This window comes from Corapipo altera, unplaced genomic scaffold (genome assembly GCF_003945725.1).
Source record: "Corapipo altera isolate COAL_440 unplaced genomic scaffold, ASM394572v1 24, whole genome shotgun sequence".
In the NCBI taxonomy this organism is placed as follows: Eukaryota; Metazoa; Chordata; class Aves; order Passeriformes; family Pipridae; genus Corapipo; species Corapipo altera.
The window spans coordinates 1-12647 of record NW_020884903.1 but is presented as its reverse complement, the minus strand read 5'-3'; the positions used below and the strand labels follow the sequence as shown (position 1 = coordinate 12647).

Sequence of the window (12647 nt, the reverse complement as noted above, 5' to 3'; positions counted from 1 at the left end):
TTATTTCGTGTCACAGAGCATTAACAATCATCACGCGATCCTGACAATCAATATAAGAAATAGCTGTAATTATTTTGCCATCTAAGATACTTACTGAAGTTGTCTTCTGTAATTTCCTTCCTATTTGTTGTGGTGATAACAAACTTTTCATCAGTAGCTATGCCGAATGCCTATAAAAATTGAAGGGTATTCAGTTATGACAACTAAGTACTCCAAAAAGATTCAGAGAAATTAAAACAAACAAATAATAAAAAAAGGTGGTCTATTTACTTTGTCACAAACTACTGAGAAGTGATCAAATACTTTTCCTGTACTAACTCCTGGAACACAGTTCAAATCCAGAACTTAACTTCATTTGCCTTCTCAGCTTAGCCAAATCTGTCTGTACTAGAGTTGTTTTTCACCTGCTTAAAATATGCTCTAGTGAGCAATAGCAATTGTCAGAAGGAGGAAATGTCTTAAAGGTAATCACCTTGGGGGCTGAAGAACAAGAATGAACAGCTCTACTTCAGGCTGCACCTACAACAGCAATAGAGGGTGTCCCATATTTAACTGCACTGTTTCAAGATACTAAACCAACCTAGTATTTCTTAACATTGGATATATATTAAAGTCTATGTTCTTCAATTATATCATACATTTAAAAAAATAATAGATTTCTTTCAGAAAAATTCTTTACCACTAAAACACTGAAGTTTATTCTTCTGAACCTAAACAACTTTGCCACTTTGATGCCTCCAAATTTTGAATATGTTACTGTAGTTTTTGACTTTTTATCCTGCTTTCTACATGCATTTAAATGCCTCTGCATTTGCCCCTATTTTTGCACCCTGATGTTCAACATTAATCTCTTTCTCAAAATAATAAACTAAATATCTGTATTTTCTCCTGTCTTTCTGGGCCTTTGAAACTCAAGAAAAAGTCAGATCTAGTCTCATTAAACTCCATCAACCCATTCAGTCCTGCAGTCACAGCTCAGACAGGTGCTTTATGCACTTTTAGATATTCTTCCCTGAAACTCTGGAGTTCTCTGCAGCAGTTTGCCCTCATCATTTCCCATACCTCTTTCTTTCCATCCCTAGTACTCTGACTCATGAAAATACTTTTAAAACACTGCTTGAGGTTCCATTAGAAGCCTGCTTTTCATATTTCAGTTACTCTTTCCCCAATGGTGACCATGTTAAAAATATATTTATTATCCATCAGCAAAATTAGCAAAATTGTCAAATTTATCATAGCACTTGGTGTAAGTGAAACAGAGATGACATAAAGAGACTGATGTTCAGACTTAAGAACCTGGAGTAATCACACTTTTTAACTCTTCTACATTCAAATCACTTGAAGTCAACCTCTCACACTACACAAATTTCCACATGAAAAATCTGCATAGGAAAAAATATTAAATTGCTCAGAGCAAGGAAAGTAAGCAACAAAGGATATGGATACTAGAAAGCTAACATTCTACTGTGCCATTCGAGGTCAGTGGTTAATATAGAATAACTGTAGAGTTTTACACTGAAAGCACAGATAAGCATCTTTCCCTCTGGCTGTAATTACAGCTTCCCTGTTTTCTCAACCACCCAAAAGCTCTTCTGCTCTCAAAACCTTATGAAGAGTGCAGCATTTAAGGCAGCAAGAAGTTAGGAGGGGTAGTGCTTGCACAAGACAGCCGCCTGTTGCCTGAACAGGGGCAGCCTCCTCCTGCTTCTCTCCCCTACTCCATAGGTGAGCCTCATAGGCAGAGCTACACTTTTATTTCTTGGTTGAGCTCAGCACCTCTTGGGTGTCCACTGGCAGCAGGCCCTTTCCACCTCACTCCAAATGCTTTTCATTTCATGATAAGATACTAGGCAGGTTCATGGACTGAGTTTAGCAGTTCTAACTGCAGATAATCTGTTTTTCTTGTCCATGCCATAATTTAAGAGGCCATCTGCTTTGTAAGCTTTGGCCAGCTTAGAAGATTTCTCAGTTTGAATGCTTCACTTCTATATAAGACCTACTTCTACTTCCTCTTTCCCTCTGTCCTGCACTCTTCGCTATCCCAGCCCCTGTCCCTTCCCACTATGCCATGCAGCAGTGAGATGGCTGCACAGCTGTCCCATTATGAGGATACGGTCTCCAGATGAGCTGGTCATTGCTGAATTAAAGTGAATCTATTGGGTACTTTACTTGCACAGTTGATGACGTTTCATTTGATTCTGATAAACAACATTTGGGCAAATGTTTCATTTCTCGCTAAGATTTGTGCATGTAAGAGACAACATGATATCTTCTGTTGACTTCCTAAGAAGCTCAGGTTTACCTGCTGAGCCCTTTTCAGCCTAAGCATTGTGCCCTTTTCCAAATAAGCACTGACAATGCACAAAACTTGATAAAATTCACTTAATAACAGTACATTCAGATTCTTAATCTGTTGGTTATTCTATAATCACTGTCTAGACGCATGACCACAAGCTAGCTTTTTGTGTCACCAAAATCTCGAAGAGCACAATACAATCACTATACTCAGAAATGCTTCTGCACGTTCACGATGAAAGCATGTTTGGAGGTTACTGTGTTAAAACAGTTAAGCAGAAAGATTTTATCTGTTTGGATAGAAAAGAAAAGACTTCAAGGAAAAAAGAGACAACCTTCAAATTAATCCACAAGCTAGGAGAGGTAGATGTGTGAAAAGGCAGGGATCCCTAAGCTATTGGTTACATATGATCACTACATGCAAACGCAAGAGTTAAAATGTTACAAAGATTAACAGCTATGTGCATACAGAAGAGGAAGAAGGCCAACTAAAACCTAAAAAGTATAATTATATCAATGAACCAAAATTTGAATATTCTGGGAAAACAACCATAGCTGTTGACTAAAAGCCAAACTGGTTGCTAAACCACACTGAGAGTACGCTGCAGGGCTTTGATGCCAGAAAGCTGTAGGGGTGATCAGTGCGAGAGGAGGCCATCAACTGTCCTGAGCCAGTCATGACCAGTGCCAGATGGCTCTCAAACTACACATCCAGATTTCAACCAGAAGGGCACATGATGCTCCTGCTCAAACTTATCAGGGTAGAAACAGAAGAGACAAATGAGAAAGAATAGAGGAGATGCAGAGGACACATTGCTAGGGACCTCCATGTTCTCCACACCAGAGCAGGGATGGCCCCGAAGGCACTGAGGCCCATGGAGGACCCGTGTCAGGGCAGGTAACTTCCCTTCTCTGTCTTCCTACTCTCACAAGGCTGTGGCCTATGGACAACACTCCATAGTGGAAAAAAAAACAGTAAAAAGCATGGAGGAGGAGCAAAAGCAGAATAAAGCCCTGTAAATGGCCCTGACCTCTCACACCACCTGTTGCATCACCAAAGGAATTGGGATTGACCAAGCGTTGTGTATTGGGAAAACAAGGGTAGCTTAGACTAGGAAGGGGGGAAAAAAAGGTTTATGACAAAAGATGAGCTTGGAGAAGAAGAAGGAAGAGCATTTACCTAAGTGTTTAACTGCCCCCTCAATCAATAAGCAAAAATTTGTGTTAATTGGCAGTAAGTCAAATTAAGAAAAAAAATCCCTGAGTCAAGCCTGTTTTACACATGGCAGGATACCAGTCCTTACACCCATGGAATGGTACCTAAGGAAAAGAAGTTGTCTTTGTACAAACAAAAGAAATGCACTCTTTATAAGCTGAAGGTTCAGTCTGGAGCATCATCTATGCTTCATGCTAAATAAATAAAGCTAATAGCTCTCAATTTGTTGGTAGCTATTTATGACATGAGATTAGTATACTGCTAAAAGAGTTTGAGACAGCCACATGAATGCCCCGTGCCCAACAAGCTCTCAGCAGATCAATTTACAGGTAAGATACATGAAAGTGTGAGTGAACTGTGATCTCTCTAACCCCTTAATCTGAATCAAGAAGCAAGGTTCAATTTATGTACTTGCTTCAGTCACAGGTTTTCTTTACAAACTAAAAAGAAAACCAAATTCAAAACAAAATACAAGCCCAAAAATCACAGATAACTCCTCAGTAGCAAAGACTCCTTCAAATAGACCTCCATTTCTTTTCTCTTCCACATATTAGCACATAAGCACAAAACCAAGTTTTGTTGCTACTTTATCTGCACCTGCACAGCAAGGCTTACCTGGGTACAAAGCCAACTAAAACACTTAACATAAAGTTAACATATATTTCACCTCCAGATTTACTATCTGCCTTGGAAAAGGTGTTCAGCAAGCAAATATGTAACTTTGTGTGTATCGCCACAGTTTGCAGTCACATGAATAGGGTTGCAGTGGTAAGTGAAGGAGAAATAACATGCTGTAAACACAGAATCATTGGTCTGCTTCTTCTGGTCCTACAGTCTATTACCATAGAATAATAATTTCTGGTGGTGACTTTTCAAACTGAAGGAATGGAACACTCCATTAAGACAGAGGTCAAACAGTGAAATCAAAACTACAGTATCTTTATAGAAGACATTTAACCCCTGGCAATCCAAACTTTTCCAAAACAAAGTTGTTTCCTACAATAAGCAACTTCTGCACCCTTAAAATGCTGTCTCCTTCTACAGTAACCGACCTTAGCAGGCAGATGCATAAGAATGATGTGAAGAACTGATCCCAGAGCTTGATGAGACTTAACAGCCACAGTTATCTTCCTCCAAGCGGCATCTAGCCCAGAAATATTTTTCTGGCTAAGAGAACTGTACTGCCAACACAAAACTACTAAAGGGGACCTGAATTGTATCAGTTAAATGTAAAGAAATCTCGCAATGTCATTTTCAATGCTGTCCTTCATAGATAGTTACTTAGCTACCCAACATTACAAAAAAAACCAATACAGCTTTTTCAGTATTTCACACTGATCGAGCAGCTCCTTTGCAGAAACTTGTTCTGGAATCTGGAAAAATGAAGCCAATTCAAACTCTGAGAGGCCTGTAGCATTCTGTAACTTTGCATGGGATTAACTAAATATCCCACACTATTTGCCAAGTTGCCATCTGAACAACATACATTTATCAGTTAGCTATCCCACTTTATGCCACATCAAAAAGAGTTACCAGTCCAAATTGAGAGATTTTATATAGCAACAAATGGATGAAATGGTAGTACACATTTACAGAAAAGGATTTCACTCTCAAATCACAGACTTTCAAACCAAGAACTGTCTTTCAGTAATGCTTATGGATACTGAGATATTTGTATTGTCTCTCAATTATTCATACAACCAGATATATTAGAGGTAATTAATAAATACAAAATTATTACAAATTACAAATACAAAAACTAAGATATAAAAAGATTAAGTGGAGACAAAGACCTTGCTGGAAGTCAGTTGGAACAACTGTACCAAACTCTTAAAAATGCTAATCAAATAAACTTTTCCAGTCCACTCTTAGGTCAATTCGTTTCAACATGATGACACTCTGCTGACAATCTGTTATCAAGGATCTGGGGCTAAGCACTCATGGTAGCAAGGCAAGTATGATAACAATCATCTCTAATCATAACACGATTGATCTTCCCGAATATCCAAACACAAACTTAATATATAACATCTTTGGACACCAACAAAAAGGGGATCCAAAAGTCTCTAAAAAAGCAGTTGAAACAAACAAACAAAAAAAGACCGAAATTATTTCTAAGCATTTCATGGAGTTCAAAAAGTTGTATGTTACAGAAATAGAAGAACAGACAGGAGCCAGTATCTTCTGGGCAGATGGTCACTAGAGACAACCTACAGACAGAAACTAGCAGTGAACACTAATGTTCTATAATATTTTTCAACCATCCTTTATTGACAGAGCCATCTCCATCTAAAGATCAAATTACAGTATTTGCAGAACTTGAGGGGCCTTGTCCTCTGTCCTACTTAAAAGTTTCACTACTATGAGAAGCTCCATTGATATGTTTCTAAATATTTACAAAAAGTAATCAATGAAAAATGTTAATAATTGAACAGATGGTTCAAAAGAAACACTTAGAAAGTTGTTATGTAATAGATACAGTAATATAATAAAATTTTATGAGGTATCTTAAAGCTTTACCATATTTTTTTTGAAAACCAGAGAGAAAAAGAAGAGAGGGAAATTGCACAACACGGGACAGCTACAGAAGCCGCAAGCATATATCTATAAAATTTTGTCCAGAACAGTTGTTAACTCAGACATCTCTTCAAGATTTGCAACTATAACTAGCAGAAAGAAGCCTGGGACCCTAGAATGTCTGCAAAGAGCTGTGCTGTCATTACTAGACTTATTCTGACTCTAGACAACCACAGTAACTTCCATGAGACCTTCACAAACTGTTGTGTCTAAAAGCACAATCAGAAATGTTCATGAGCGCAGCTATCGCCCAAAATTTTGACATCAACTCAGTGTAAGCTTCCACCACCAAAATACTTTGTATGGCACCACTTGTTAAAGTAACAAGAATTCAGAATTTTGCTCTTCAAAAGCAAAAAGTACTCAGTTGCATCTAAAAGCTTCACTTGGGTAACCAATCATAAAGAGTGCAGATATTCTGCATCTGACTGTATTGCCAACACTCAAATTTGACCAAGAACTTAAAGGCCACGCAGCTTTCCAAATCAATCACCACACCATAAAGCAGTATCTAAGTGTACCAAGGTATGCAAACTTCATCCTTCTTCCCACCAAAACGTCCGCAGAGATGCTATACACAAGAATTTCAGTGAAGTCTGAAATACAATGTGACAGTTTTGGAAAAAACTTACAATGTTGCTGCATCTTATATATATATATCTTATAGTACCTGCAACAGTTTCTTTAAAAATCAAGGAAAAATTTGCTTTGTGTATGCACAGTACATTTAAAATGTATCTATTTTTAATTTCTGGTTATACAGAATTGCTAAAATTGAGTAAACAAATATAGGCTTTATAATACAAAAATATAATTATTTTAAGATGGACTGATTTCATCATTAGGAATGGAAGTACTTCTACTGAGTGTTTATCAGAATGATGTTTTAGTCAGTAATCTAAATACATCTAACAGTTACTCTTTGGTGATACAAATTTTGCAAAGTTGCTAATTTTTTTCTTTAATTCCAGATAATTTAATTATACATTATTTATTAGGCATTGGTAAGCAAATATTCACCAAAAATGTACATTTATTTCTCAAGTTTCTACTACACCTATGCTTATTGTCCCTACTGCATCTTAATGAATATCCTTTTTTGCCTCAGCTTACTGAGACACTGAAATTTATTTGTGTGGACTGGTAAAAAAAATCTATTTAAATAGTAAGTAGACTGGTTAGGATATCATGATGATGATGATGGTTAGGATATAATGGGAAGCTCAACATAAGATGTGACAAAAGATTAAAAGCAAAAAAAAATTGTTTTACTGCGATACCTGATTTTTGACTATTTACTTCAATTACAGATATTTACTTTCAATACAGATTACAGACCTATAATTTTTTCACACAAGGAGGTCACAGCAATGATGAAAACTTTCAAGAGAATTAAAGAAGCATCTACAGATGTATTCAGCTCCTATTTAAGTAGTAACACTAATCTTAGTACATTTAACTCTCTTCAGACTGGTACTTCACCTCAAAGACTCTCAAAAAACCCTTCACATACAGCAAAACTTTTGTGCAGTTTTCAGCACAGACACCTTTCTGCTTTAAAAGGATTGTGGTCTAAGTGCTTGGAAGGATTCCTGCCAGCTTAGCAACAAAATGAAGTGTTCCAGCTTCACTGTGTACCTGGACAACGTGAGTAAGGGATCAAAGATTAGCTATCAACAGTTTAGCTCCATTCTACTCATCGCCAATACTTATTTTTGAATTATATTCTAAATATCAAGACAAGCAGTGGGGCATTGACCTAATAGAAGACAACAGGAAGTTGCACAAGCAATGGTATTGCCAAGAAGAGACAAAACACGGTATTTAATTCACTTATTCACTTTAAAACTTCATGGTTCTGCACACTGAAATTATATGACTGCTTCATATATGCTCAACAGAGCTCAAATGGAATAATCAGGCTAACATCACTTTTAATTAGGAGATTTCTGCTTTAGGATTGACCTCGTAAGGACAGAGAATGAAGACTACATATGCTTCAGTTTCTTTTATAAGATTTTTTTTTTCTAAATATTCCCCCAACACTGAGAATGAAAAAGCTAATTTATCAGTATATAAAGCCACATCCAACAACATTGCCACACATTAACTTGTTGTCAGGGGACAGTAAAAAAATATTTGCTTCAAATATACCCCAAAAGTTTCAAAAATTAATAAAGAATATGTCAGTAATAATGGAGACATATTTTATAAGACAACAGACAGCAAGGACATGCATCAGCGCCTAAACCGACCTCTGAAGTGGTAGAATCAGCTCTTTTCTACACAAACAGGAAAATATCTTCTTTCTGCATTATGCAAAAACAATAAGTCTCAGAACCAGAAGGCCAAGATCATGTCTTCATCACATACTGCAGTCAGGTTTGATTTCACATTTTTTTTCAAGATTTACCCTCTCCTTTGACTCCTACATATCCAGTTATATCCATAGGAATTCTCTTATTCCACAGGAAGATGTTCACAGCAGAAATAGTTTGCGAAGCCTAGCCATGATGATGATGATGAGTTCCAACAGCTTAATATTTCCGGCATCCTTGTCAGACATGACCAGCCCCATAGCCCAGACTGGCAGACTGGAAAACATCTATGCACCTTTGTTGGTATAGCAGGATCACTCAGTTGTATGACAAACTTCCAATGAAAGTCAATTTAAAGCTAAGCCTGTGTTGAGGTTGAGGTACCAGACATGGTAGATGTGGGAACAACACTATGACACATGTGGTATTTTCCTTATCAAGCAGTCAGATCATCTCTAACAGCTTTAATTGGAGAAGGATGAATATAACAATCCACTTCATCTTAGTCAAAATCAACTGAGAATTTGCTTAACAAAAGAATTTTTCTTTCTGAACTTTCATCACTTCTCTGACATATTTTCAGCACCATGAAGTGAGGAAAGTCTGTCCCAGCCAGGTGAACCCACTTATCCATCATCTTTTTCATTAAAGGAGTTAACTGCAACTTTCAAATTGGGGAACTTAGGAGTACAACACTCCAAGAAACACACACAACGCACAAAGCTCCCCGGGGCGCTGAGATGCCAGAATGTTCTTCCAGAAGTCTAAGGAGAACCTGTACACTGTTGATGTGGGAGACATCAGATATCAAACTTCTCAGACCTCTGTCTGTCCACTTTTCACTGTACCAGCACTTACTGGTCATGTCAAACCACTTGTCTCAGCATCCTTTCAGAGTCAGATGATGAAAGCTCCAAGGTGCAGAGACTCACCACACTGAAACGAGCAGTAACAGACCCATCTCTGACTGCACTTACACACAGTCAACACATTGTTGGAGAAGTCTTTTCTCCAAGTGAATGATCATTTGAGGATTTTGGTGCGTAACTTCATAAGAGCACAGATTCTATTACCCAAAACAACCACAGGACTGTTGACAACTATCATGGTGTTAACACTGCCAAAAACTATACTTGAAAAATTTTACTTTCATGGGCATCAAATTCAAACACACCACGGTCTGCTTTGCAGCATCAGACTTTTCGAATACTATGCTGCACATCTGAGCAGTCTGCCCAGTGCCAAATTACTGCCTTCATAATGTCAATACACTTTTCAGACAACGAACCCCTGAAGCTGTTTGCACCCAAGATTTGTCACAGCTGGTGATGATGGCTTATTTCTGTATAAGACTGCAAATATCCCAAAAGCTCTGTGAACTACTGAACATCGTGAAGATGCATGGAAACACAAGTCACTTGAGTGCACAGCATATATATAAAAATCATGAAAACGCTCTGTTGTATATAACAAATTGCAAATTAGTGTTAAACTCAGCCAATCAATTAATTACAAAAGAAAGAAAAGAAAAAAACACGGGTTAATCATCCACATATTTGCCTTGACTACTGAAAGTATTATTCTGAAGCATTCTTGCAATTCATCTGCTATGTAGAGTTGTGATAGGATCCATTAAGACAAGTCTTGGAGAAAATAATGTAATACTCATAATTTCTCACAGGAGATACAAATCTTTAGAAGCCCATGAACCCACCCCCACTGTCTGACTTCTCAGAATGTTACACTGCATTAAGTGTACTAATTTCTTTATTCCATTTCACTAGTTGTTTCTTCCAGTCTTCTGAACTTTAGTGGTGCTGATCAGACCAAGGAATGTGCTAACACTCCATAGCCAGGTGACTTCTGCATATAGAATCATAAAGGTTGGAAAAGACCTCCATGATCATCAAGTCCAACCATGAACAAATAAAACCACACTCACTAAACTATACCGCAAAAAGCCATGTCTACACATTTTCTGAACACTTCCATGGAAGGTGACTCCATCTTAAATAGCAGTACAGATTCAGTGCCTCTATCAGAATATGGATATGCCATTTTTGACACTGAAACAGATGAACTACGCAAGGAGCAGGTGACAGCTATTCCCGCTGACATTGATAACCCAAAGTTTCCATTGCAGTAGGAAACTATTACATTAAATACTATATTATCTGTTCATTTATTATATTTATTTATTTACATTATTTAATAAATATGTTAATGTTATATTTTATACATTCTATTTACATATTCTTGTCATTATATACATTGTATGTTTTATTACTATACACGAAATTAATTATATGCATTACAGGTAGAATTATTACATAAAGTTATACTTGTATAATATTATAGAAAAATATTCTATTTATTTAAATATAAAATATAGATTTATTATATTCTATCTATATATGAACTATATAATTTATACCCTAAAGAACAAAGTGCAAATCACACTGGATAAAGAAACTAAAATAAACGTTTTATCAGGTTAAATTATTGCAATCTACAGCTTATTTTCCCGTGGATTTCACAAGACAAAACATGCAGGCAGCTAACAGGTCTATGACATTTATTACTCCCTAAAAAAACGAAACCATTACAGAAGATGGGCGATGCACACTGGTATCACCAGCAAACTACAGCAAACAGCCCGTAGGCAAAAAGGAATCTCCACCTCCACGAGATATGAAGAGGAAATAAGTTTCGTTTCGTTTCGCGAAACGAAGGAAAAGAAAACTGAAAGGACACGCGACAAAGCAATGGACCAGCCAGACAAAGTATTTAAATGGCAGTCACCGCTGGGGGCTTCGGAGAGACAGTCACTGTGCTGTGGATGGGAAACGATTGGCGTTTACCGCCAACACCTTGGACAGCACAAACAGAATCGCAGACTCAAGTAGGTCGGAAGAGACCTCTGAGATCACCGAGTCCCACCGGGGGCCGAGGAACACCATCCCTCCTGGCAGCACCCTCCGAGGCGCAGCACCGCGCCCGCCGCCGCCGCTTCCCGCGCGGGGGCGCTCGGGGCCCGCCCGCCGCTTTCCCGCGGCTTTCTCGCCCGCCGCCAGGGGCTGCTCCCCGCGCGTCTCCCGCCGCCGCCCCGTCCTGCCGTCCCGCTTCCTGCGGGAGAGGGGACACCGAGGGGGCAGCCGCGGGCTCTCCCCCACGCCCGCCCACCTGTGCCTGCAACAAAGTTGGCGGTGAGGCGGAGGGCGCGGCGGCCCCCCGGCAGGCGGCGGAGGCTGCGACGCCCCCGGCCGCCCCACGGTCCCCGCGCCGCCGGGAGCCTCGACGCCGCCGTGCCCGCCATCGCCCGCCCCGCCGCGTACCTGGCACACGGCGCTGCGGAAGGCGCGGTAGTTGTCCTTGCCGTAGCTGAGCACTTTCTCGTCCGGGTCTGCCTGCTCCCGGCGGCGGTCGAAGAGGAACACGGTGCGGTCCCCGTTGCCGCGAGGGGTCAGCAGCGCCGGCCTGCGAGGTGAGCGGCCGCCTCCTGCTGCCGCTGCCATGTTGGGGAGCCGAGCGGACGGAAACCGTCCCGCTGCGATGGCGGCGCCAGCGGCTCCTACTGCCGCGCCCGCGAGCGCCCCCACCTGGCGCAGCGCAACCCGGCCGGGGAAGGAGGAGGCGGAGCCAGGCGGGAGGCCCGGGTAGGAGTCGCTGCGGAGGCCCGGAAGGGGAGGGAAACGGAGGGAAGGCGGCCGTGGCGGCGCTGCCCGCGGTTCGGGGTGGGGCCAGACGGGAGGGAGAGGCCTGGAACTGAAAGCGCCGCTTTGGCGCCGCGACCTCGGAACGATTTGGTGCCCTCTGCCTCGCGCCACTTCCGTTGCCGCCGCCGGGCGGGGCGGGAGCGGGCAGGGGGTCGGCGCTGCTCCGCCCGGCGCGGCCGCGGGAGGCGCAGGCGGGTCGGACGGTGGGACCGCGTGCCGCGACCGACCCGGCGCGCGGGGCGGGTGGCGGCGCGGGCGGGGCCCCCGGAGCCTTCCTGTCACCGGACGGGCACGTCCCCGCCGCGCCCCGGGCGGCGGCTGTGCGAGGGACAGGCTGGATCTTGCTGTGAGTGCGGCAGTTTGGCTTCAGCCCGGAGGCGCGAAGTCCCGCTTCGTGCGCCTTAAATTAAATCCAGGTCCCAGCGTTGTTGTTTCACAGAAACGGTGAGGTCGGAAGGGACCACAGTGGATCATCTGGTCCAACCTCCCTGCTCAGTCTGGGTCATCCCAGAGCACAAGGCACAG

General features: G+C 41.2%; 1 protein-coding gene across 1 annotated transcript in view; it reads right to left on the bottom strand.

The window, feature by feature from the left end:
• SMCHD1 (structural maintenance of chromosomes flexible hinge domain containing 1) overlaps positions 1 to 12181 on the bottom strand; it is a 71613-nt gene extending 59432 nt beyond the window's left edge. The window contains exons 1-2 of the mRNA XM_027650927.1: positions 11742 to 12181; positions 95 to 170 (exon numbers count right to left, since the gene is read on the bottom strand). Of these exons, the coding sequence (XP_027506728.1) occupies positions 95 to 170; positions 11742 to 11921 (256 nt within the window). The 5' untranslated portion in view covers positions 11922 to 12181. The remainder of the gene's footprint in view (positions 1 to 94; positions 171 to 11741) is intronic.
• Positions 12182 to 12647: the final 466 nt, after the last annotated feature.